The 27,375-nt window shown below is 39.3% G+C and overlaps 1 protein-coding gene across 4 annotated transcripts in view; it reads left to right on the top strand.

The window, feature by feature from the left end:
- The window catches only part of CBFB (core-binding factor subunit beta), a 32,798-nt gene extending 11,898 nt beyond the window's left edge, over nt 1-20,900 (top strand). The window contains exons 4-6 of one of the 4 annotated variants that reach the window (XM_039353816.1): nt 9,948-10,064; nt 12,585-12,677; nt 18,151-20,900. In XM_039353816.1, coding sequence (XP_039209750.1) covers nt 9,948-10,064; nt 12,585-12,677; nt 18,151-18,219 — 279 coding nt within the window. In that variant the 3' untranslated portion in view covers nt 18,220-20,900. Of the gene's footprint in view, nt 1-9,947; nt 10,065-12,581; nt 12,709-18,150 lie in introns of all 4 variants that reach the window. The other 3 variants (XM_039353818.1, XM_039353815.1, XM_039353817.1) reach the window with 3 other exon arrangements.
- The last annotated feature ends 6,475 nt before the right edge of the window (nt 20,901-27,375 follow it).

Genomic DNA, 27,375 nt, shown 5'->3' with positions numbered 1-27,375 from the left:
ACGATGAGTCAGAAGAAAAATAATTATTTATCTCGTGTTCATGTATTTGTTTTGGGTAGCTTGTTGAGGACATATAGCACCATGGCAAGTAGGCGCAGCATCAATGACAGCAGTGGCTGCAAGTGAGAAGGTAGTCCCCAACATATGACCATAATTAAACCCCAAATTTCCATTGCTAAGCAAGCCAGTTAAGTGAGTTTGGCCCCATTTTATGACCTTTCTTGCCACCGTTGCTAAGTAAGTCACAGCAGTTGTTAAGTCAGTAACACAGTTGTGAAATGAATCTGGCTTCCCCACGGACCTTGCTTGTCAGAAGGTTGCAAATGGTGATCACGCGAACCCGGGATGCTGCAGCCGTCATACGTATGAGCCAGTTGACACGTGGCCAGATTTTGATCATGTAGCCATGACCCTGGGGATGTTGCAATGGTTGTAAGTGTGAAAAATGATCTTTTTTCAGTGGTGTTGCAACTTTGAACCATCGCTAAACGAATGGTTTTAAGTCGAGAACTACCCAATTTGGAAAGCAGGAATGGCCGTAAGTTGTGGTAAACCTCTCTGGAAAGTAGAGACTATTGTGTGTGGAATGAAGCTTCTGTGGCTTACCCATGGGAGGAGTGGTGCATTGGACCAGGTTAGCCCACTTGAAATGCTAGCAAAGGACACTTGATTCACCTGTCTTTTTGGAGAGTTGGGAGCAAGGTGAGACTGGGCAGCGAGTCAAATCCTGGGATGAGTCCTACAAGTAGGATCAATCCTGACCCTCCTCAGCAACTTTTCACTACCAGTGATCGTGAGATTCAGGACTGTTTCTAAGAGTTGTTCAGGCACTGTGTCATCATGTTTTCCTTCCATCGGCTCCAGCCAGAATTGAGGTGTGGAGAGAGGGAGCCGAAAACTCCTTGGTCTTGACCCAAGGATAGCCGTCGTCTAAAACTCTCCCGACATTTTAAAAGATCTGAGTTTTATCTAGCTTCTGTTCTGTTTAGTCCGTATGTGGGGAATCCAGATAAATAAACAAGAGTTTGGCAAGTTTCTGCCTACATATGTTTGCATCCAAATGTGCGCGCTGGGATGAAGTATTTTGTGATTAGGCTTCTGTGTGCCTCAGATTGGAATAAGTGCTGTGTAGGGGCACAGATGTAGGATCTATATGTGACTCATTAAAGCAACTGCACCGTTTCCATGAGGGGGCGGCTGCCGTGAAAGCCTCCCAGCAGTAACTCTGCAAATCTGGAAACAGATGTGGCTGCTGCAATGAATCAGAGACAGGTGCTGCTTTTATTCTCTCCACATTCTGAAGCCCCTTTTTCCCCCATTGAACTGGAATATCGCACAGCTCTGTTGAGATTTAATACTATTGTTGGAAGCCTCTTGGGCGCTTAGAGTGAAATTGAGTAACATAATCCAAAACGAGTAGGCAGTTGTAGCCTAATAGCTGTAGTTGGTCTTTCCTAATTTCATCCCAGCGGGAGAAAAGGGATATTAATTCAGCAAGAGCAGTCTGTTTCTTGCGTTTGTTACGCAGGAGGAAAGAGCGATGTGAGAAAAATGTCAGCGGCTTCATCCTCCGTTGCCATTACAGGTCCCTACTCTTCTGGTAGGAAAAAAACTCTCCTCTTGTTGCAACAACTTCATCGTAATTGTTTTTAAGCCTTACTGTCTTTGTAAACAATCGTTCTCAAAATGACAAGACCAGGACCGCATCTGCTGCCTCTTCAGACCGTAGAATAAAAGTTGGTCTTTTACTTTTTGTAAATTGCTGTCACTTGAGTGACATTGTTCCAAAGTTGAGCAGTCTATTGGTTATTCCTGTGAGGTTTGTTGTCCAGATGTATGGCAGAATGCCAGTTGGCAATCATGGTGGTCTTACCATGAATAAGTGCTTAAGGGAAAACACTGCAATTCATTTGTAGACTTTTATTCATTCATCCCCCCCTCCTCATTTCATTGGGTTGTAGAGTATCATTTATTTACAGATAAAGGAAGTAATTTTAATAGGGTTTAATTACATTGCTGTGTTAAACCATTCATAGAAACTGATGTTTCTTTGCCGGTTGCCATATTATAATAATTTGCTGTGAAGATCAGCATAATGCTACATCTTCAATTTTCAGCCTTCTTCCATCAGTTTTACATACACATTCAAAAATAAGTTGTACATTGTAATAATTATGATTACAGGACATGATAGTAAGAACCTTTGAATTAAATTTTGCTTCCCTTATGAAGATAAAAAAAAAGACCTTGCTGTGGTGGTCCAGCTTCTTTTGGTGCTTTTCTGCGTATGTATTTTGAAATAAAACGTTGAAATAAAATGCCAGCTTCACATAAGTGGACATGATTCTCCAATTTGATGTATTTATATTTTTTATAAAAGCCTGAGTTTGCCATCAACACTGCTGGCACTTCCAGCCCACATATAATGACTCAACTTTATTGCATTATACCAATATTTATCATATATACTGTATATTATTTTCCATCAAATTGGAAGCAAATCCATTTGTGGACATTATATTTGTATCCGCCTAATTTTTATGAAGTTACCCAAATTCCTAATTTTAAATCTTGAGCCTAATTCAAAATGTCCGATGAATAGAAATGAATGAAAATTGAACCTAACTTCCACTTAATTTCTTTTTATTGTTCCTGCTAAACTACTTCGAACATAGACTTCCTACTTTGAGCTTGCTTTGGCTCAAGAGGAACCAAACTGTGTTTAATTTTTTGTTAATGATCCATAATTAGTGATGGCCAAATTTCCCTCATCTCATTCTAGATTGTGATTCATCTTACAGTAGTGACCCCTCTACTGATGCACTAATGATGTTACCCAGTATGGTAATGAAACGTCTGCAAGAAAACAACCAAGCTCAGAGAGCACCAAGGGCCCCACTGATTCCTCTATGCTGATGTGTGCATATGTACTTAATTGTCTTTATATTTCACTTCAAAAGTCATATCTTTGGGCCACCTCTAAAAGAGATCAAAGAGCAGAAAATTAGATGCCGCAAAAATACGTAATCTTACCTAATACGAGGCAGAATAAATTGTATTACAAGTATGAATTCGTATGAAACAGTGTGGTTTAAGGGGGAGTGGGCAAGCAGCAGCTTCAGACAGAATATGGCAAGTGAGCTTTTCCTATTGGAGTATAGCATAGGACTGGGCTCTTTGAGGGACTGCTTTTCCCTGGTTACCTTTACCTATGCCATTAGGACTGGCAGGAGAGGCATGCTACGGGTGCCATATCTACAAAAAAATGGCAACTGGTGGGGCCCAGAAAGAAGGTCTTTTCTGCCGTGGCACCCATGCTATGGATTATCATCATAGGTATATATTATACCTAAGTTATAGCTCTGGATTTCCACCTTGGAAGCAACAAAGTTATGGACAAGGTAAGGTATTTGGTTTTGCTCAACCAGCAAGATAGTTCTTACGTTTTCGTGCTGAGTGAAGGGACTACCAGAGCAGAGGTCCCCAACCTTTTGGGCACCAGGGACCAGTTCCATCGAGAGAGGTTTTTCCACAGATTGGAGTGTGTGTGGTTTTGTGTGCTGCCTGCATCCTGCAGATGGGGCTTTGCTTGTTTGTGCAGACCAGTTGCTGGCATGCCGTGGCCCAGTACCGGTCCACGAACCTGGGGTTGGGGACCCCTGTACTAGAACATAATTAAACCTCAGTTTCATTCATGGTTTCATTGGTGGAAACTGGAGCACCAGTCCTGCCACACTGAACTAGTCAGGCAAATGCTATGGGAGACAGGTAGTCAAGCTAGACAGTTTCGTTTCCTATCATGGATACATACACACACGCACTAATTCTTCGAACACTTGACCCGGGTTAAGTTTAATATGTTAAACTGAATACCAACGTATTCTGAGAAGTGTGTTTGAGAGCTACTTTACTGTGTAAGTCAACAGACAGGAGCTCAGTAATTAGCACCCTATTCTTTTTAGGCATTTTATCAACTCAATTGCAGTGTTTATATTTTAAAATCTAGACAGCTTTAGAAAGGAGCGTTTGTAATTAGAGACCTAGTAAGGTTATGTCTGTCCCTTTTAAAACAGTGATGGCAAGTTGCCCTGCTGAATAATGGATGTGGAGTTTTGCTTTGGAATGTTTGTGATGTAAATAGTAGAGAACACGGTTTGGCCTGTCACAAATCAAAGTGATCCAATGTGCTCTTGCTTGGCAAAGATTTCAGGGTGTGACTTTTAGCTAGACATCGAATATATATTATCGTCAACGCTGCTGCTGTTGTAATTATAACGATCAACATTATTTTTCTAAAGTGGCTGTTTATTATCACAAAGAATACTTGTCAGCCATTTGAAAGATTTCTTCTAAGTATGTTTGTCAGATTGCAGCAAAGGTTTTCAGAGAAGCTGATAAAAACAAGCCACTGTCCCTGCAACACTATTTTGTCCTATTAATGGTGCTTAGTAAAACTACAACATGAGAGTGCCGTTCCATTTGTCTTGTTAGTAAGATGATTCAGAGTCAGTTGAGATAAACATTCAGGCTTCCTTGCCGTATCTAATAAGCAGACAGACTGTTAACTGTAGTCCTGTGAATAGAGAAGCTGTATATGATGATATTTGAGCAGTGACTCACCTGAGTGTGTTCTGAAAGAATGCATGATAGATATAGTTGCTGGGAATATGACTGAAAACAAATTCCAACACAGTGGGATGTTCTTACTATTCTATTTCCATGTGGTGACTGTGACAATGCTGACTCACTAACTGATGGCTGGTGGTTGGTGAATTACATGCATTCAGTTGAGTTAGAAATGATTCAGTTGTCTTTTTAAAAAGAAAAAAAAAGATTTTTGACAACTTTAGAATATATAGAGTCTGAACTGGCTTTCTATAGAAGCTTACATTATTAACAGTAGCTTAGTAATACTGGGCCCGAGTGCTAAATTAGATACCAGGATGTAAATGTTCTTTTCTTGTGCATGTGTGTGTAAACATCATACCATAAAATGCAGTTGATAGAGTGTCATATAGGATATGTGTTTCATGGATTATGAGAGTCCATTGGTGGTGGGCAGCTCAAAGATAGAAAGTTGCCATCTGAGAAACATCGGGAGGCTTTTGTGACACTAAAATGTGCTTGTTTCAATCAGAAATCAGGAGCATCAATATCGATATAATTCATTTTCTTGGATATTGTTATAATCATCATTGGAGTTAAAACCTCTGTAACCCATAAGATTTTCTTTATACGTTTTTTATCTTACCACCCAAAATAGGCTCCAGCAGATAGTTAGCGAAATTGATGTGTAATCCAAGGTGCTGCAATTTCAAATTGCTGACTTGGCTTGCAGTAGATTTTTACTTCTGTTCAAAGCAACTGCTTGTTAAAGCATAAGCTTCTAACCATCACTATTGACTGCTTACTGTTGGGTATAGACTTTTGTAAAGAGTCTCATTTTTACACCACTGAACAGTTGTGTATTAAACTCGCACGTCTAAAATTTGTGTCTGTGCTAGTATATGTAAATTTGCATTAATGATGGAAAACAAGTTGACAAACAACAAGGTTTTTTTTATGTCATCTTAAAACTAAAATAGCTTTCCCTCTTAACAATTTGAATACTAGAAAAAAAGATCAGCTATTGTATATTTGAATGCCAGGCTTCCAGAAAAGAATAATTTGCTGTAGCCCATTCTACCTCCCTTTTACCTGGGAAGAGACAGAGAGAAGATTGTGTAAGCCCATGTCCTATATTTCTACTCTAGCTCTCCAGTACACATGCATTGGATATTACACAGATTTGTAGTCGTGTTAACCTAAAGTAAGGCAAGTGTAAATCTTGACTAAAGGTGCAACAACTGAAATTTGGATTTCAGATTTTATGTACATACTAAGCTCATTTTAAGCAATTTCGTATGTGAAGTTTCTTTGTATTTTGCTAGAAAAAATGTATATGTGTGTATATAATAGTTCCTGTTTTTAAAACAGATACAGCTTGAAATATAAACATTATTTCTGTATATAGGACAGAGTTAATAAAGTTCCCAAGAGTAATTTTCATGAGATAACATTTCAGCTGCTACTTTACTTGACTGTGAAATAACATAGGTTGTTTATACATAGACTTAACCAGAGTTCTTTGGAATTCTGAGCTATCAAAGACATGAGCAATTTGACCTTGGATCTTCCTTCCAGCTGGTGTAGATTTGTTTAGCATCTCCTCCACTGGGATCCAAGACTTCAAGCAATTTAGGAGAGAAGAAAACAAATGTCATTATTAGGGCGTAAAGTAACAACTCGGTAAATAGAGGCATCTTTGTTTCATGGTGCCACTTGCAGGTGGCTTGAGTGAAAAGCAGCATATTCCTTGATCAGGATTCCTGGCTCAAGTGTTGAAATCATTCAAAAGACTTTGGTCTCCACTTAGGTCATTTTACTTGGTTACTGGTTTATTTTAAAAGTTGGAACTGACTGTAAAGAGGATGTGACAGCTATAAAACCCAAATAGAGCTAGCAATGAAGAGGAAACGAGCTTTATCTTTAAAAAGGAAATGTGGTCAAACGGTTTCAGCAATAGCAGCAGTTTCTTCTAAGCTGCAGACTTAGGCTTCTTTCTCTGACAGGGGGGAATATTCATTTACATAGTTTAAAGAAAAATGTCAGAAGACGGGGCTGTAGGACTTGCCTGTACATTGGGAAACAGTTCAGTTGGAAGGGAATTTTTAAAAAGACTATTCAAAAATAAATTCAGGATATAGCAGGGAGCCAGATACCACCAGCATTAATGGAACAGCTTCCATTTGGGTATTAAATACACCCTCACTGTGGTAGCTTCTGGAAAATATTGGAAACATAATTATTTTAGAAGCATTTTAGGAGTTGAAGATTGTCTATTGCTACCTTGTAAACTGATCAGCAGGATATGGTATAACCGCCATCAAATTGTGTAATAGAGATTATTAGTGTGTGATGATAGTAAGGTGTTACTCTGCTTGTTACATTATTCTGTAGGTGTTTCATGATTTACTCTTGATTGTTCGAAGTTTTATATTTGTGTGGGATGCTTTACTGTTTACAGTGCTGCATGTGCTAGGGATATTTCCATTGCTCTAATGCTTTGTGATCTCAGTGAAATTGGTCACGTATGAATTTGGTAAATAAATAACGTATAATGCCTAACTGCTGGAGTACCAAGCATATTTGCAGGCTTTTTTTATCATTGTAATTCAGCTTGCCAGCCTGGATTATGTTGAAAAGTGAGATAAACTCTCATTTAATAGTGTAAATCCCACAAAAAATGTGTAAAAAGTATTACAGGTAATGGTTATTTGTACCAAGCTTCCTTGGCTTATAGACATGAGTGGAATGTACATGAAATAGGGGGAAAGTAATTTGTTTTGAGCGAAAGCAACTTCAGAAATGTCTTTTACAGCATTGCTTTTCATCATGCAGTCACAAAAGTAGTGTGGGAGTCCTTAAAATGAGGTAAGCCCTCATTTTAAAAATGAACAGAATTGAACCTGGAATTGCTGTTGCTAAACTGCAGTGATAACCGTTTTTATGACAGTCAAAACATTATAAGGTTGGGATCATTTTGTGACTCCTACTTTTAAAAAGCCACTGTTGTCCCAGAAGCATTATCATTTTGCTACTTCACTGTTCCTTCGTTCCTCCACCCCTTTCCCCTTAAAAAGCCTTGCTGATACTGAATGTAAACGTTCTTTAGTCACAGTATCATCTTCAGCTTTCTTTAATAAACTCCCTCTGGAGAGAGGCATTTTTAAAATGGAAAACTGTACTAAAATCTCATTATTGAAGACAGAAGCTCCCATTAGTAGGTTTAGCTTCAAACAAAAAAAAAAAAACAAGCACAATTCATTCTGCAAAATGTTTGTTTGCAACTGTTGGGAAACAACTTAATAGGAAACAGGGATTTTATTTCCACCCACAATAAATAAGCTGTAATCAGTGCAATACCATACCACTCTTAATTCAGATCTGTGCAATAATGTGCTGTTTCAAAGTCATTAATGGGTTAAAGGAGGACTTCAGAAACAAGCTAGACTTGGGTTTGTTAATCTGATTTTGATGGGTGTCTCTGACAGAGCTCCTTTGAGCCCTGCATCCTGTCTAAGATAACCTGTTTGCAATTTCCGGATTTTCATCATGTTTTTTTCCACGATAAAACTCTAGTTATTGGTAGTGCAGTTGCTATCACAGGGATGGATCTGATATGACACCCACACGTTTTAGATAAGATACTCTTGAATTTTTTTTTGCTGGGGGCAGTCAAAAAAAAATTCTGAAGAAAGAAATGTGAGCCACCTAGATTGTTTTTGGAAAAACAAGCATTTAAATGGAATTAAGTAAAACCGAGCAGATATCTAGCTTCTATAGCTCTTTGCTCAGTTTCTCCCTAAATGTTGGCAATCATAAAATGAGTTGCAGGGGTGGGGGATAAGAGTTAGCACTGGGTTATTTTCATTCTGGATCAGCCAAATGAAATACAACTTGTAAAAAGGAATCTCCTTGCGTCACCAAGCCCTGAGGAAGTATGCTTCTATCCAATGAATTATAAAAAAGAACTTTGATTGAAAATTACCTAAACGAAAGATCAAAAAAATCTTTCATGATTCTTGCTTGGTAATTAGGACCAGAATTTATGCCTTTAAGTAATGCATTTTAAAGCGCGACATCACACGACCATACTACTTAGTGACAGCAGCTCCAGTAATCCCTGGTTGCTGTCTTTAAGCAAGGAACTCACATGATTTCCTGCTGGCTTCCCCATTGACCTTGTTTGTGCGAAGCTGGCAAGAATCACAATCACATGACTACAGGACACTGCTACAGCCAAACCTGTTGTAACTCCCACTCATTCAACACTATTGAAGTGGTGGTTATTAAACAAGGGGCACCTACATTCCGTGACTCAGAATTTTCTTCTCAAATAAAACCTGGAGTAATTTAATTCAGTTCCAGAATGGTCTCAATCCTCTGCGTGGTGACGAGCTCTTAACAACTTTTTTTTTTTTTTTTTTTTTTTTACAAAACTGTTTCCAGGAACAATATTTATTGTGCCAGCACTTTTGAAAGGATACATGTTTTCTCAATACAATTGTTACACTTCGTAAAAGCTGTCACTGCTATAAACTCTGACCAGCCTATGCTTATTTAATGGTTTTTCGTTCTTGGTGAGTTTTTTTTTAATTAAGCGTATTATGCAAAATAATACGTTTTTTTTGTTTTTTTATGTAGGACGTAAGATTTGGGAAAAATACAGATCACAAAATATATTTGAATGTCTGTTTTTCCTGTTACCATATTGTACATAATTGAAAGTAAACTTGTAGCTTGGATATTTTAAAGGTTGATCTTTATTTTTATTTTTTGCCTGTGTCCTGCTATTATTCTAATTAATATACCGGTAGTAGTTGAAGTTTTGTTTGTGTTATCAGTCTAATCGCTGTGGTGGTCTGCACAAAAGGAGAGGCAGTTCAAAACAGCTGAAAAACACCTTGTTCCAACTTTAAAACAAAACTCAGAATACTGTTGATTATGTTTCTTGTTGTCTTGAGGTAATTTCCTATTATCCGAGAACTTAGTACCAATACTGCTTCAACTTTGGCTGGCTGAGGAATTCTAGGCAGGGGATGAAGTCCACAGGTCTTAAAGTTGTCAAGGTTGGAGAACCCTGGTGTTGAAAAGATTCTGTGTGTGTTTGAATTTATATTATATTTTGCCCATTTTTGTAGGATTTACCCTAATGACTTTTAGTGTTAAACGTTGGAATCTGGCCTTTTATTTTTTGAGAAACAGATGTTGTAAGCCCATTGCAGAGCCATTACAATTAAAGATACAGAAAGAGATAATAACATGACATGTTTAATATCTCTGCCTAGATGCATCTTCCTAGACATCATCCTCACTATCGGCATTTGTTTTTTCTCACTTTCCAGGTCTACTTAAAAGCACCCATGATCCTTAATGGGGTTTGTGTTATTTGGAAAGGCTGGATAGATCTCCAAAGATTGGACGGCATGGGCTGCCTAGAATTCGATGAGGAACGGGCACAGGTAAAGGAGACAACCACGGGCTGCTCGTGTGCTATTTTGTGATTTCGAAACTTCATGCATTTTGATACACCTTTATAACTTGAGGTTGAAGGAGTCATATAATAAAGGGGTCTCCCAACTTGGCCAATTTAAGACTTGGGGATTTCAGCTGCAGAATTCCTCAGCCACCCGTGCTGGCTGGGGAATTCTGGGAGTTGAAGTCCACAAGTCTTTAACACTGGGCAGGTTGGGAGACCTCTGATAAAATGCATTGAAAACATCAGCGGAGTCATGGTAAAGAAGTAAGCTCACGATCTTTGGATCTGCCTGGTTCTTTTTTCTTTTGAGTTTAGGTTGTTGTTTTCACTTCTTTCTTTAGCAGTCATTGCTCATAATTAAATGTCCACGGTTTCCTGGTTCATGTGTCGTTCATAGAATGGAATAGAATAAGGAATAGGATAGAATAGAATTATAATAGGAATAGAATAGAATAGAATAGAATAGAATAGAATAGAATAGAATAGAATAGAATAGAATAGGAACAAGACAGAACCTTGGAGGTCTTCTAGTCCAGCCCCCTGCTCAAGCAGGAGAACCTAGACCATTTCAGACAGGTGGTTTATATACTTACTTCGTAGCTCAAGAAAAGACAAGCAGAAGTTTGCTCTTATCTGTTTGGATGATACTAATTTTATTTGGGTTTGGGCTGGTGAATATTGCTTGATCGTTACAGTGTCCGCTTTACTGGATGTTAAGTATATTTCCTGTGGTAAGTGACACTTTGTAAAAAGACTAAGAATTCTTATTTGTAAAACTGAATACTGGGATCTGCATGGCTACGGAGAGCTTTGGGGCCTCTGTACAACATTGGTCCTCTCTCCATCCCTTTTAACATCATGAAAATGGTAGCTGGTGAGACAATGGCCAGGAACAAGATTCCCAGATGGCAGTTGGTGTTATGTTCCATCTTGGCACGTTGAAAAGGGATTGTGTTGTTTTGTACCCAGATAAAAAAATTGACCAAAAGCGCCTGACCTACATGAGAGTAGAATCTAGTATCGAGTGTGTATGTTGCCTTTCGGTCCAGATTGCCAAGGCCTTCGCTGATGTTTGTTGATTAATAGAAGCTGGTATTAAATTAGGCAAAGCCCCGCAGATGCTCTTTTACATCATTTCTGAAAATAGCTTAAGGGCTCAGAAAATGCCTTAGGCATAAAAGGCAATTTAATGTGGGGTTTTTTGGGTATAGTCATTTAAATTTTAAGATTTAAATTTTAATGTACTCAGAGCATATTAAAATACAGTTAGATTTTCTGGAGCCAAAGCAATTATCAGCTGTAAATGTTTGGAAAATCTGATTACTAATGGACTATGAGCAAATGTAATATGTTTATATTAACAATTATACATGCAGCTTTTGATTAATAGCAGGGTAATACTAAAAAGAAAAGATAAATATATATTTTAAAAATAGTGTCAGAACTACATGTTGTCGTGTATGCAGTTTCTCAGCATAGAATAGTTAATTGAGAAATGTTAGCAGAAACCTCATAATATTTTTTAAAAATAAATATACTACACTTACGCAACAAAAAGCTTTCCAGATTATAAAACTTACGGTGGAAGATTCTCATGTTTGGTTTGAAAAGGTCAGACTGAAATTATAGACACTGATAATCAATAAAGCCTCTGGCAATTGAATAATATCAAGAATTTTACCCAGCCATACTGCATTTTTCTTCTAATAACAGCCATGTTTATTACTGTGTTATCTGGTGCAATACACAAGAGTTAGCATTATAAAGAGATGATGCCAAGATTAACACCTTGTAAACTGTCATATCAACACTTAGAGCAAGCATATTTCTTAATTTTGCTAAGATGCAGATTGCAGTGATGCCTTCACATACAGGTTGCAAACCATTTCTATTCTTCATTGCCTGCATGGCAGGGACAAGCACACTGTGAGAATCCACACAAGGCCACGATAACAGTAGAGGAATTAAGCTGTCGTGAATGAAGGCAAATATACATGTCCCAGGATAACGTTGCAGCCACCGATGTGAGTTGGTCACCAGCTTGTTCTTCCAAGCTTTTGGACTCATTCTGGGGCCCATCCTCAAGGAACTTCTCACTGTCCAGGATGTGTTCACTGGGCAGTTCTGTATCGAGAAGTTCTGAGAATGGGCTTGGAAGAAAGCAACCTCTGGTCCCAGTGACCGACTCAGATTGAATTGAGCTGTGCCCAGACCATTGGAGAAACACCCAGTTTGAACTTGAGAAGAAATAGAATGATTAAAGGCGAGGCTGAGGGGGAGCACACCATCTTAAAATGCCTCATTTGTTCATCAAGACAACAGGGGGGCAGACCTGCATTAACAGTATCTCACTATCAGTTGCATGCTCTGCTTCATGATGCATCGTGCATTTCTCCCACAAAGGGTAGAGTTAGGCCAGGGGACGGCTTCAATCCAGCATACGTTGGAGTCCAAGGCAAGTAAGACCGTTTTTCTTCTGACTCTGCTTTCTGATTGGTAGCAGGAAGACGCATTAGCACAGCAGGCTTTCGAAGAAGCCCGGAGAAGAACTCGGGAATTTGAAGACAGAGACAGGTCCCATCGAGAGGAAATGGAGGTGAGAGTCTCACAGCTGCTGTCAGTTACTGGTTAGTACTTTACCAAACATCTAGATTACTATTTATTATTATTATTATTATTATTATTATTATTATTATTATTATTATTATTATTATTATTATTATTATTACAGTATTTGATATTTCAATTTTGTGATTTTGAGAACTCTTGTTTAAGATTAGTGCATGTGTTTATAAAAAAAACATTAATCCTTCTATTAAAGCAAGTTTTTTTTAACGTGGAATATTGCTGGTCTCATAGTCCCTAGCTTAGTTAATGGTTTGAATTCATCTACTCTGAATGAATTGTTGCATGATTAACTTCTGTTGTCTGCTAAGATGGTGTGCTGGAAAATACTCTGTGACGCACAAGGGGCAGCATCCAAACCAAGATCCTTTCCTAAAACCAGCTCAGAGGTTTTGATTCCTGAGCCCCACCAATTTTTCCATAGTTAATGTCATAAAACACCATTTTTTGTTGCAAATATATTTTAAGAAAAAAAAAAGTGTTACTGTCCTCCAAGACGTAGATCTGATTGTCCTCCAAACAAATCTACTCTCCAAAAAAGTAGAAGAGAACTGATTGTTCTCCCCCACCGAGAACAAAAAAGCTTAAATCTAGAAGTTTATAGGATTTGGTTTCAGAAACCATAAGCCACCACTCCTTTCTTGCTGCAATGAAAGACGGGAACTGGATGGAGACACACAGTGGAATAATTCTACTTGGCTTTGATGGGGAACTTAGTGATTCAGCGCAGTGGTAAAAATGTTTGCAGAATGAATGGAAGATCTGTGTAGAATTCACCAGCCCCAACATTTTTTGCTAAGCCATTTAAAAATCCCTCCAAATAATAGTTCAGTTCAATCTTTTTTTATATATATATACACACGCATGTATGCATCACCAGCCTGTCCTGTCAGCTAAACCCCACTGTGCCTTCTGGTGTCTTGTGGCTAGCGACTCCCAGCCCATCCCTTTCCCTCCAGCCAAGACGCATGGGACATAGCATGGAACACTTTTTTGTTTTCTTTCTTTTTTTATAATATTTTATTAATTTTCCAATTTTACATCTCAGCATTTAAAAAGCAACGTGGTGACTGGGTTAATCAAGCATTCGATAACAAAATCGTTAGTGCAAATCTCAGGTTGCAACGTCAGATATCCCTTCACATTGACTTCTTTCTCATCCCTCCTGCCCACTCTGATGCGGCTGCATCCAGTCTGTCAGCCTTTCAGGGTAAACCAAACTTTGAAACCAAAGGCACAGAAACTAATACAGGTAGTCCTCGACTTATCACCACAATCGAGTCCCAAATGTTCTGTTGCTAAGTGAAACATTTGTTAAGTGAATTTTGCTCCACTTTACGACCTTTCTCGCCACAGTTGTTAAGTGACTCACAGGTAGTCCTCAATTTACAGCCAGTCACTTAATGATTGTTCAAAGTTACGATGGACCTCCGTGGGGTACTTAGGATCTGGATAAAATAACCTTTATTGTCATTTTTTTTTATTGTGGGCACACATCAAGAATGAAATTTAGTTGCCCGCTCTCAAAGTGAACACGTACATGACACAACCTAAACATAACTATATACAAGATATGTATAGACCCACACCCCTACATATACATAATAAATAAATGTTAAACACTGTCCATCTTGAATATATAACGGAAGGAGGAAGCTTGAGAGTTCACAAAGTTAATGCTGTATGGAATGAAACTATGGCTGAAACTGGATGTTCTGGATGGATGTTATCTATCATCTTGCTTGCAGCTCTTCCTTCTGTTCCTCCAGATTATTCCCTCTGCCCCCTCACACAGTCTTAGGGATCTCCCCCATATCTGAGTTATTTTTTTGGTGAAGGCTTTGCTCGTCTTTCTGATTTTCTTTTGGGTATGCTGATTTAAAGAAGGGAGACGCATCTTGGCAAAGGCCATCTGTCCACCACAAGTGGAAGCTCTACACTAGATACCATTTTGTTTGTTCCAGGATTAAAACCCATCATTTAGGAAGTAAGACTGATTAGCAGTTTTATTATTTTCATTTTCCTTGGCTTATACATTTCCAAATTCCACCATTCTAGAATATTTGAAAAGGTTCAAATTGCTGCCTTGAATTTTAGCTCTGTTCTCAAGGATAATGGAGAAAATTGGGCTGTTGTATAAAACTAAATGAAGTTGAAGCTGATTCCTTTTCAGATGGCGAGGTTACGGAACACGTACTGTTAGAAGAATGTTTAAAGATTAAAAGTCTCGTTGTTACAAATGGACATATAGGATTGCTGCGAAGTCTGCATAAAAGTTTCTTTTATAAAAAAAAATCATGCGTCGTTTAAATTACTTTAATAGATACCACATTTGAGCTCAATAAAGAGGGAAATCCCTGTACTCCTTGGTCTGCCACTCCTCAAAAGAGGCGCCAGCTCTTCGGAAGTATTCATCCAACTGCTAGCAGCATATGAAAATGATCACAGATTGTATTTTTTATTTATACAATTCCTTTCCCATAAAGGATTTTTATTTGCTTTAGTCTTCTGCATGTGCAAAAACTTAAAGAACTCTTCTTTCCTAAAACATCCACAGGGTTCTTACTTTAGATTAGCCTCTGACCGTTTTGAAGGCCAGGCATGAATATCGTTCTTAGACACGTCGTAGCGACACTTGCTTAAATGGAAGACTTCATTAATATTCCCATGAACAACATTTGTATGCATCCAGTGCATCTTTTTGGCAAAGTCAAGTTAGGGAAGACGGTGCAAAATACAGAATGAGAATATTTCCCCACTTTAAACATAATATGAAAAAAAAACCCTTTTCTAATTTTGGCTCAGCAATTAAAACAGTTTTATCAGACAGTTAAATGATCTCCATCTTATGGAAACCTCAATAACATTTTTGGGAGGTGCTGTTTTTTAGCACAAGAACTTGCAATTAAACGTACCACAGAATTTTAAGAAAAGCCATCTCCTGGAAATAACTCTTAATCAGTCAGAGTTGCAGTGATATTTAAAGCAAATGAGAGAAAGTTTTAAAACTACAACACAAGCAGTAGCAGATTTTGAAATGAAAAGGACGGCAGCAATGGGAAGTCAGGACCTAGACTTGCAGTCACAGCCAGGAGACAAAAGATTCATGTGGATTGATGCTGCATACCATGTGGCAACATCTGGAAAATATTAGTTACAAAATTTCTTTTTATGTATGGAAAGTAAAGTGTATCTTCCTGTCTGACTATTTTAAAGTCTTGATGATGTTTCAGAGGAAAGAAGTGCATGCAATGTAACGTTTAATAAAGGCCTTTTACGGGATTATCGCCTTAATTTTCATGCAACTTGGAACCTAACATTATTATTATACTCTAAAGAATGCTCCCCTTAGTTTATTGCTCTTTCTTATTGACCAGAGAAGACAAAGCAGGCGTATATCTTCTTAATGCCAGTCCTTGTACTTTGTGTTGTTATCTTCTCTTGGGCAGCGGGAGCTGCAGGAGCTAAGATAGATAGGCCAAGCTAGTTGCTTTGCTTACCCCTTTTGTACAGTGTAACATGATATATAAATCAGTTCAAACAAGAACATTGCAAGGGTTTTGTTTGCTGGATACACTTTAATGCCACAGAGAGGAGATTGCCAGTGTGCTGCCGTTGCTGCTATTCTTGTGGTAGCTTTGTCTCACCACAAGCCCCACCACATGATGGGGATTTTACAAAAGATGCTGTTTCGCCTTGTGGGAAGACAGCAAATATACTTGCATTAAACTTCCAAAGGATACATGTATCTTTATGTAATTATATATAACCCTTTTACTGCACTGTAGAAATTAGAATTCAGCGTAGTTCAAGCAGTTCTGTATCGAAGCAAGATCCTCTGTATGGCAAGCTTTTAAATTGTGTAGTCTAGAGGCAAGAAAAACGTTGCCTTGAATATAAATATAAGAAAATTATTATGTCTTACCCTTTGGTTGATGGGTTTCTATAGAAAACAGAGAAGGGGAAGTGACATTTAATATCAGGCTATATGGTCATGGAAAAATTGCTTTGCATGTTTTGAAATGCTGAACTCAACTCATTTAATTGAGGCTGTGATAGCCTTTGTTTATTTAAGAGATGTTTAGCCTGTTTTTCAGGACACACAAGTCTTACCAAAGAAGCTTGTAAGATTATAAAACGTAAGAAAATACAATTACAGTAAAAACCAAAAGCTTTTCCTTGAAAAAGTAACATGAAACTGTAAGCTATGGGCAATTTCTCAACTGAAAACTGAATCCTTGGCACATTAATTCATTTTTCTCAGCTGGACCAATCTTTATATGCCTTTTGAAAGTCCATTGCAAGTCTTATCTTCTTCGGTATTTTTTCCATTAGGGGGAAAAAGTGCTTTTATTTGAAAAAGAACTTTCACGTTAATAGTGATGCTATAAATATATAATTATTATTGATCACTGTCGGTCAGCGTTTCACTATTGCTCAGCCCTTTTTAGCCAGTATTGACTGAAAGATAAGCATATATTACAGGATTGCTTGACTTGCAAAGATTATCTGCTCTGCACTACATTCAGTGCAAATTCTAAGCAAAAAGAAAGCTGGCATTTTTACACAGCAGTCCAGCCTCTTGTTCAGAAAGAAGCCAGACATATTTCTGTGGACATTAAACAACCTTCAGGTTGTTGTGTTCTTTTCCCTCTTTGAAACTCACAAATCAGAATATAATTCTGAAATATAAGGGAGAAGGCACTTCCAACAGCCAATATTGAGAATGTGTAGATGTGCAGAAGGTACATCTAATTTAGGTTATCTTGCCTTCCGTTTGGAAAGGCGGAAAAAGATTGATGGGCTTGGCTAATTTTTCACATACTATCAAAGGAGCCAGTTGCCAAGCATCTCGAATTTTGATCACGTGACCACGGGAATGGCTGCCACGGTTGCGTGAAAAACAGTCGTAAGTCACTTTTTTCAATGTCGCTGTCACTTCGAAGAGTCACTAAATGAACGGTTGTAAGAATGTCATTAAACATCCTTTTTTCAAAGGTGGTAATCAAACAAGATGATTTTAGCTTTTTGTAACGGTAACGCCAAAAGATGGAAGCTGTGAAATGGAAAATTCCAATGTTTAGGGAAAACTGGAATTAATGGAGACTAAATCAGGGTGAAAGTGAAAAAGCAGAACTCTGGCACTAAAGTTTTCTTGCCTGGGGCATCTAACTCTGTAAAAATATAGGAACACCCTCTGCAAAAGAAGAGAAGAGATGCCTAGATAAACATCTAAATCTAAAACTGGATATTTTAAAACCTTCCAATTTGGGCACCAACACAGCGTTATGAGTCCAAGGCCATCTATCATTCCATTTTCAGTGTGTTAGTTGCCCTGGTGGTGGTTTCCAATGTCACCTAAAACATTTTGATTTGATTTGCAACATTCTATCATCTCTAATTTGTGTTCCATCCCCTCTTTCTGTCCTTTTTGTCTCATCTAGGCAAGAAGACAACAAGACCCTAGTCCTGGATCAAATCTGGGAAGTGGCGATGATCTCAAATTGCGTTGAGAAGCAGTGCTGTGCTTTTTAAACTTGGCAAATTATGGAATTAAAAGACCAGAAACTGTGATGACTGGATATATATATATAAGGATATATAATCTTTTCCCTGATCTGCAGCAGCCAAACGATCATGTCCTGCCATGGTTTGCACTATGTTTGCGTTGCATTACCTGTATTTCTGTTCTTTAAGCATGTCGCCAATGGGAATTTGAGATTCTTGTTTTTCTATGCAAGCTTATGATTTCTTGGCACTATTTCAGCAAAGAGAGAATTTTACGCAGCCATAAAAATGTTCCTCAGCCGACACGTGTTCATTTCAGGATGGGTCCAAATAAATTTTTGTGAGTTCTTAAGAAACCAAAACTTTCTAAGCTAATTTTATATGAGATGTTGGAAGTTTGTCGTAGTGTTCTTGCTTTTGACACACACTCTTTGTGGTTGTCTCTTTTTGCACTTTTTTATCAACTTGCAAAATACTTTTACCTTTTACATTATGCAACCTGAACCAAGTAACATGAGTGTTGTCTATTGATTTACTGAATTACATGGTTTTATTTTCAAAAGTACCATGGTGTCCTGTTATTTTAGTTTACATTTCCAGTGGCAAAATGTTTAAAGGAATCTTAACTTGTCAGCACATTCTGCTGTAAATTGAATTCTGAAATTGTTCTTCTGAAACTTAATTTTTCTCTAACTGAAATCGAGACATTGAAATAACGGTTCAGCATGCACAAAATCTCATACTGGTTACAAGATTTGTGTGTGTGTGTGTGTGTGTGTGTGCGCGCGCGCGCGCGCTTACTTCGCATTGATTCAATATTTTCCAATAGGGTTAAGATTTTGGGTAACAATAATCAATATTCACCTCACCCTGTTTGTTTTCTTCCATTTATTATTCAAGAAGTATTCTGTGCTTTGTGTTGCCTCTAGTAGTTTTGCTCTGATTATCTAAGCAATCCACTTGAAATACCTGCCTGCAATATTCATTTAGATATTTAGAATGAGTAGATAACGGTCATTGGCAAAAGAGTGGATACTCCTTTTAGGTTGAATCACAGTTGTCTGAATTTTCAGGTTTTTTCAGTTTTAAAATAGTCTGCCATCCCTGTAAAACCCAAGGCAAGAGGCAAAATGCCAGGGCAGGATTCGGTCTGCCCTATATTTTGCAAAATTAATGTAGCTCCTTGGTCCTCCACTATTTTTAGTCAACAAATAAAGGGCTTGTTTGTTGATAATTGGGTAATGCAGCAGCTGACCGTCAAACACCACCGAGGACTTTAGCGTGAGGATGAGTTGGAAAGAAGGTGGCTAGCCAAGATGAGCACTGGCAGCAAACCAGGAATGTGAGGTTTTCCTACTTCAGGTCGCCAGGCTTTTTAAAAATGGACATGGCACCATTCCAAATCATGTATGTTGGTGTGGCAGATGAAAGCGATGACCAGCTATGGGTTAAACAAACCAGTAAGCCAGCATACGAATACCACTCTTACTGGGGAAAGTCAAGGAGAGACCTTAAAGCTGGTAATTAAGGCTACACATCATTTGAACCTCAGGATTTTAAACTTCTGCGTACTAACTTTGAGGATGTAATAATGGTATAACTGCAATCATCTCATCTAATTGTTTCCTACCAGTTATTTTTTGCATTTATATTTCTACTGTTTTGTATATACTCCTCTTCCCCAAAATATTCTGCTGATCCAAGTAGAATAACTATGATGCATTATTTTTTTAATAATGGGAGCTGAATTAGAAACAACTACGGATTTATGTTAATAGCTGTTGAAATTTCCCGTATGTGACAACCCTGGATTTTATCTTTACTGTAAACAGTTGATTGTTGGTACTATTCTCAGACAGATCTCTAAACAGAGAGTTATCACTGTCACACTTCATTTTATTAATTTTGATACTCTTTTTTTCCAGTGTATTTTTTAAATTTTCCTTAAGAAATAATGCTTCAAAGAATTACTAGCTGCTGTTATCATCCATAATGTTCTGTTCCCTTTTACTCGCAAATAGCAAGATGTTATCCGGTTGTTTCCAATATGATTTGAGGAAGGAAAAAACCTTAAGTATGCAAACTATATTATTGCGTATTGACCTTTGAGTGTAAATATTTTTATCCTATTCCTTAAAACTATGCTACTTATGGTCAACTCCATTGATCACAGCTTGGTTTAATAAGGTGGGATACAAAGGGGCTTTGCCCATATTTTCAGGCAGTTCACAGTAGAATCAATTAAATCAAAATTGATTTAAAACCCAAAATTCAATTTCCAATTATTTGGAGAATAAAGTGGATTATGAAAGACATCACAATTTTGCAGTCTAGTTTCCCCTTGACCGGAAGTTCATTTTTTGGTTTGGATTACACATGAAACTATGGTTAATTAGGAATTTCCTGATTTAATGGCTTGTGATGCAAGATATGATTGTCAGAAGAGGCCACTATATCTTAATGCTGGCATTAAGATCAACAAGTGTTTTCCTTCACTATTTAGTGCAAACCTGTTCAACTTAAACATTAAGTTATTGATGCAATTTGATATTTTCATAATTTCTATTTAAACAGAAGTTGCATCATCTTCATAGAACATCTTTTTAGAAGTTGCCTTAAAGCATCAACATTGCTTTTGCTGTCTTTTTTCTCTGTCATGTTCATAATAAACTTCTGTATAGTGAAACCAAGTGGCTGTTTATTTCTTTGTAACGATATTCTGAAGCAGTGCTGGCAAATCATAACATTTAGGATCAGAAGTGCTGACGTTTTAAAAAAAAGATTTGGCAAATTATTGACCTTCTCTAAGCTATATTCCTGAAGTGTAACGTAATAGATTCTCAGTATGCAGTTGAAAAATTAGAAATTTCAGGTTTTTGTAACACCTTACATATTTTTCATTGGCTTCTGGAATATAGAGAATTTAGTTCTGAAATTTATTTTCAGAACTAAACATCAGTTCACTGAAACTTTTCCAGTGCCTGCTCTCCCAAAAAAAGTTTGCAATGCCTACTATTTAAAATTTTGAAATGTAATGCCGTTTAAACTAATTCGGTCTCTTAAGTTTAATTAAATGGCTTCTTTAGCAACCTCAATAAAAAGCTATTGTTAAAACAGACAGGAGAATGCAAACAGTGGGTGTTTTCCAGAGCTGTGACACACAAGCTACTGAAAAAGCCCACTTCCAGCTGTTCTGTCTTGGCACAGGAGATGCAAAATCGCAAACAGAAGAGGTTCCAACTTTGTCCAAATCTTTCCAGAGCGGGTTCAAAGGCTACCTAATGAATTCCCGGCTAAACTAACAATGATGGAACTGCTAAACGGTCTGGTTTCGTCAAATGTTAATTGCAGCTGTGGTTCACGCCAAGAGCAGACCACAGATACACCTGTAATTTTCCTCTGGGTTGTGACCCAGCACTAGATGCATCCGTTCTACCACACAGCAAACGATGCGCTGGTTTTTTTACCATTTGGGATTTGAATGATTTCAACGTCTTTGGCTTTCAAGCAGGTCCCGTTGACACCCTTCCATCCCAAAATGGCTGGGTAGGGGCCGGGCTGGGAAGTCTGTGATACGTTGGGAACAATGGAAGCAGGTGGAATGAATTGCAAGGAGGAAGCAGGTGCAGAGATGTTTTTTTTTTTAAATTCAGTTTTCACAAAAACCTCGGGGAAAGGGTTTGAATGGGCAAGAAACGTCCTGGGAGAATTGTACATACAGCTGCTTTTTCTTTTTAATTTCCTTGCAACGTAATACATTTTATTACCCCAATAATGTAAAGTGTTCTACTATTCATGTCATGTCCTCTGCTATTTTTTTATGATAGTAACCGTCCAAACCAGCCAGGAACAGGCAAGCGAGGATTTAAAAATGCATTTAGTGAGAACAAAGGACCAAACTTTTATCAATCTGCACAGAACTACAGGGGGAAAAAATGTTCTAGGGCCGCTGCCCTCCTCTGGGGGGGGGGACGGAGGGGTATTGCTGACATAATACCTGCTTAGTGGAAAAGAAACTTGGATAGGCAGGAGAAGAAACAACGGACGGAAACTCATCAAGGAGAGAAGCAACCTGGAACTGAGGAGAAACTTCCTGACAGAACAGTTAACCAGTGGAACAACTTGCCTCCAGAAGCGGTGAATGCTCCAACACTGGAAGTTTTTAAGAAGAGACTGGACAGCCATTTGTCCAAAATGGTATAGGGTTTCCTGCCTGAGCAGGGGGTTGGACTAGATGGCCTCCAAGGTCTCTTCCAACTTTATTATTATTAGTCCTCAGGTTACAGCCATTTGTTTACCGACCATTCAGACTTAAGACCGCACTGGAAAAAAAAGTGACTTATGATCATTTTTCACACTTAACAACTGTTGCACCAACTGGCATGTATTTATGACCATTGCAGTGTCCCAGAGTTATGTGACCTCCTTTTTGCGACCTTCTGACAAGCAAAAGTCAATGGGGAAGCCAGATTCGCTCAACGGCCGTGTTACTCAGTTAATGGCTGCACTGATTCACTTACGAACTCTGATGAGAAAGATGTCAAAATGGGGCAGCAGAATTCATTTAACAACCGCCTTGCTTAGCAATGGAAAGTTAAGGGCCCAATTGCGGTTATACGTACTGATATACGTATAACAGTAATGTTACCGGCAATCTCGCCAACCAATCTAATCCATTTTCCTTCTCTCCGCAGATCAAAACTTATTTATTTATCGCTTGCATGTTCTACCAGCCTATACTCTCCGTCTCGGCTGTTTGCACTTAGAAAAAAAAATATGCTAAAAGAACATCAGCAATTAATTAAGTAATTAAAAGATCATAAAACATACACCGAGGCAGAGAAAGGATAATGGGTGACCTTCCAATATAAAGGCTGCAACTGAAAAACATGGCTGGACCTGCTTTGCTTTCTTTTTCCGGAAAAAGTCAAGAGACGACCAAAGATTTGATGGGGGGGTATGAATAAAAAAAAAAATGCCTTAAGGAGTTTCCCACAACACTTTAAAGTCAGGATAGCTTCAGGGCACGGTCAGATGGCCATGTGAGGCTGGGTGTGGTCCCAAGATTGTTCCAGGAATAAACAATGCTATGTGGGAAAAATGCACTCTTCACACACAGCCCTTATTGTCTGCGGGAGCAATTCTTGAAGGATTCCTTTGATGCCCCACAAAAAGACGCTTGCATTGGTATTAAACTGATGTTGTTTGTCCAGAATATCTCCAGGCAGTGGAAGATGACGTAGACTTCAATCCTAGAAGTATTTTATTCTGCCGTGCTACTATTCAGACTGTTAAACTGTGTACAAGGCCAAGAACAGCCCCTGAAACCTATGATAGTTAATGGGAATTGCCATCTAACTATCAGCACATCTTAAGGACCTTGGGTTGGAGAAAGTTGAGCTGAGCCATGGATTTATTTTATCAGGCTGTGCCCATCTCTTTTGTAAGAAGTTCTCCTTTGTTTTCTGTTTCTCTTGTTCGTCCCTTTTGAGGAAGAGAAGGTTCAAAGCCCTGCGGGATTGACAGAATAACAGAGCTGGAAGGGACCTTGGAGGTCTTCTAGTCCAACCTCCGCTCAAGCAGAAAAACCCATGCCATTTCAGACAGCTGGCTGTCCAGTCTCTTCTTAAAAGCCTCCAGGGATGGGGCAGCCACAACTTCTGAAAGCAAGCCCTTCCACCGGTTACTTGTCCCCACTGTTAGGAAGTTTCTCCTTAATTCCAGCTTGCTTCTCTCCTTCATTAGTTTCCATCCGTTGCTTCCTGTCTTACCTTTAAGCGCTTTGGAGAATTAAGCTGAGCCCCCCTCCCTTCTTTGTTGCAGTCCCACAAATACTGGAAACCGCTGTCACGTCACCTGAATATTTTTTAGGCATGTTAAAAAAAAAACAGGGTCAGGGCTGCAAACACATGCTTGAGGCCATCCTCTTTGCTTTCTGGACCCCCTCTTTCTGTGGCAGAACCCCCTGCTCCACTGTCTCCCCTCCTTCTCCCCCTCCCCAAGCAGAAAGGCAAGCCCACCTCCCTTTCCGAAACCTGGGAGATGAGAAGCAGCTGAGCCGAGACTCCCGTTAGGTGCAGCCCGGCCCACCGACCGACCGGGGGCCTCTGATCTGACATGCAAGATGTATTATTATCAGTAAAGTTAGCTTGAAAAATCAGGCCCAGCCAAGCAGGGCATCTGTTTCTAATGAGAGGTACAAATTTAGACCTAACTCGGCATGAATCACAGAATGGGGCAGGGCCAAGTTTTCCTACATTGATGCCATTGTAATGAGCCCAAAGGGGGGAAGCATGGCAGGAGAAGTGGTGTGTGCCGATGGGGAGGGGGAGGAGGAAGGTGGCCGTTAAGAGCAACTGCTATTTTGTGGTTAACAGCCTCCCCCCCCACAACCCCAGGCTTAGGGGGTGACCTCATGTTCCTGCCAAGCAGGGTCCAATTCCCCCCCCCCTTTCTCAGCACAACCACATCTGGGCAAGGCTTTTGGGGGGGGAGAAAGCCTCCCCCTCCCCCGGAAGAAACGATGGGTCTGAAAGTGCCACAAACAGCCTGTCAAAGCTACTGAGCAACTAAGTGAGGCCCCCCCTGCCCCCACCCCGACTTCCTCAGGCTTGGCGGGTGGGACGGAGGCTACCCGAAATGAAAACCAGGTTGACGAAGCTGCGGCTGAGCTCAGCCTGCTTATGGCTGTTCAACAGAGTTTCTCGAGGGCTCTCCTCAAAGGGATCGCCATTCCGCTTTGCTGTTTCCTTCACTCAGAAGGCAGGAGAAAGAGGGGTGGGTAGCCGTGGGGCTGGAGCAGAGTTGGGGATGGGGATGGGCAAAATGTGGGTTCTTCCCAGCAGGATTGATGGTTGGGAATATCAAAGGAACTCTGCCTGGCTGGAGGAAGGAAGGAAGGAAGGAAGGAAGGACAGAAGACGGAAGCTGCTTCAATATCTGGAGCAGCTTTCTCCCAACCGCAGCCTGCCAGAGGGCTCAAACCATCGTCCTCAGCCTATCTGACTTCCTGGAGAAGGATCACCAGGTCTCAGATGAATTGGCCAGATAGGGTAACCGTTGCCCCAGCAGACAATCAATCCCTGGAGGGTGCTTTTTTGGTATTCTCCTAAGAAGTACCGCTTCATAGAATGCCCTAGGGAGCCAAACTGGATGCATGGACAGGGGATGATGGAGCTTTTGTCCTGCACATCAGGAAGATGGAGCAAATCAGATGAAAAAAAAAAAAAAACTATGTCGCACAGACCCCTTTTTAATTTTCCCAGAACACTTCGCTTCTTTAAAATCTGGGCTGTCAGAATTCTGAACACATTCTTCATTTCTCTTTTTGTGTCAGGTTTCTTGCATTTTGTGATAAATCCCTCACTCTTGTCATACCTATTTCTCACCAAGTGTGTGATTTTCTTTCGTTTTTCTTTTCTATCTTTCCACGAGGAGGATTCTGCCCGGCCTGGTTTGTTGTCAGTTCTGTTGTCCTCCAGGTCTCTGTCCTTGCGTAGAAAGAGGCTCTCATATCAACTTCCAGATTAAAAACACAAACCACCGAATTTAAGAAGAATCAAAACATTGGTAAAACCAGAAAAACAAGAGCAAGGTTGAGAAAAAAAATGGTTTTGGAAAGAGAAGATTGCCAGAAGTTAAAATGAAACAAGTTATAGGAGGGAGGGAGGAAGGAAGGAAGTAGAGAAGAAAAGGAATGAAGAAGGACTGGAAAGGAAGGAAAGAGGGAAGGAAGAAGAGAAAGAAAACAGGGACGGAGGAGGGAGGGAGGGAGAAGAGATAGGAGAAATGGGAGGGAGGGAGGGAAGGTTTATGTGGCTGGTTGAGGAATTCTGAGAATATAAGGCCACACACTTTAAAGCTGAGAAGCACTAGCCTAAATCATTCAAAGAAAGATCACCCCAGAGGTCTGATTCACAATATTTCTTGGGAGGTTAAAATAATAGCAGCCAGTCATCTTTTTTCAAATCACCTCCTTCTGGAGAGGCAATTGAAAGCCAAGAATTCTCATCACTTTCCTCCCTGTTTTCTGTGTAGAGGACTAGAAACTTATACTTCCCCCAAATGACATAAACTTTGAAAGGAAAAGGCTAACTGGAGTTTCACAAGATTCTAGATTAGAATCGAAAGGGATTGGATGTTTGACATGCACGACTACGTGGAGGAAACTCAACCGGTCTTTTAAAAGCTGTGTGTGTGTGTGTGTGTGTGTGTGTGTGTGTGTGTGTGTAGTATATCCCATTTCATTAATTTCCTGGAGAATACATACACACAGATATTTGGGGGTGGGAAAGAGCTACCACTTTCTGTTTTCCATTAATATAATTATAAATGGCATTTTAAAGGGAAGCAGAGTACCGAATACCGTTTTGATGGCTTTTGGGGGGAGGGGGGGACAAAGACATGGTAAGCTTAGTAGAAAGAATGAGGATTGCTTAGGGTCAAATGTTATGTGGTGGTTGTTCTTATATCCTTGTTCCTTTTAAAAAGAGAATGGCGTTTGGCCTCTGAGAATTCGGAGGGCCGCTTCAACCCACTTGAGCAGGAATTTCCAGGCTAAAATATCCCAAACTGCTAAAGGTCATTCTCGACTTACAACATTTCATTAATGACCATTCAAAGTCACAACGGCACTGGAAAAAACATGACCGTTTTTCACACTTACGACCGTTGCAGCAGCCCCAGGGTCACATGACCAAAATTCAGGTGCTTGTCAACTGGCCTGTATTTATGACAGTTGCAGTATCCTGGGGTCATGCAGAAGTTGTGAATGTTCCAACACTGGAAGTTTAAGAAGAGATTGGACATCCATTTGTTCAAAATGGTATAGGGTTTCCTGCCTGAGCAGAGGGTTGGACTAGAAGACCTTCAGGGTCCCTTCCAACTATACTATACTATTCTATTCTATTCTATTCTATTCTATTCCATATTCTATTCTATTCCATATTCTATTCTATTCTATTCATGCAATCACTGTTTGTGACTTCCTAACAAGCAAAGTCAGTGGGGTTCACTTTATAATTGTATTACTAATTTAATAACTGCAGTGATTCACTTAACAACTGCTCAGCAATGGAAATTTGGGCTTACACATCCCTTTCACAAACCGATGTTGGTTTGCTGGAGAGGTCTGAGACATCTGGAGAACATTGTTCTGTCTT

Source organism: Crotalus tigris, unplaced genomic scaffold (assembly GCF_016545835.1).
Source record: "Crotalus tigris isolate CLP2741 ecotype Arizona unplaced genomic scaffold, ASM1654583v1 scf7180000018525.42219311030:4301911, whole genome shotgun sequence".
Classification (NCBI taxonomy): Eukaryota; Metazoa; Chordata; class Lepidosauria; order Squamata; family Viperidae; genus Crotalus; species Crotalus tigris.
Note: the sequence above shows the minus strand (reverse complement) of the source record. Positions and strands in the feature narration are given on the sequence as shown.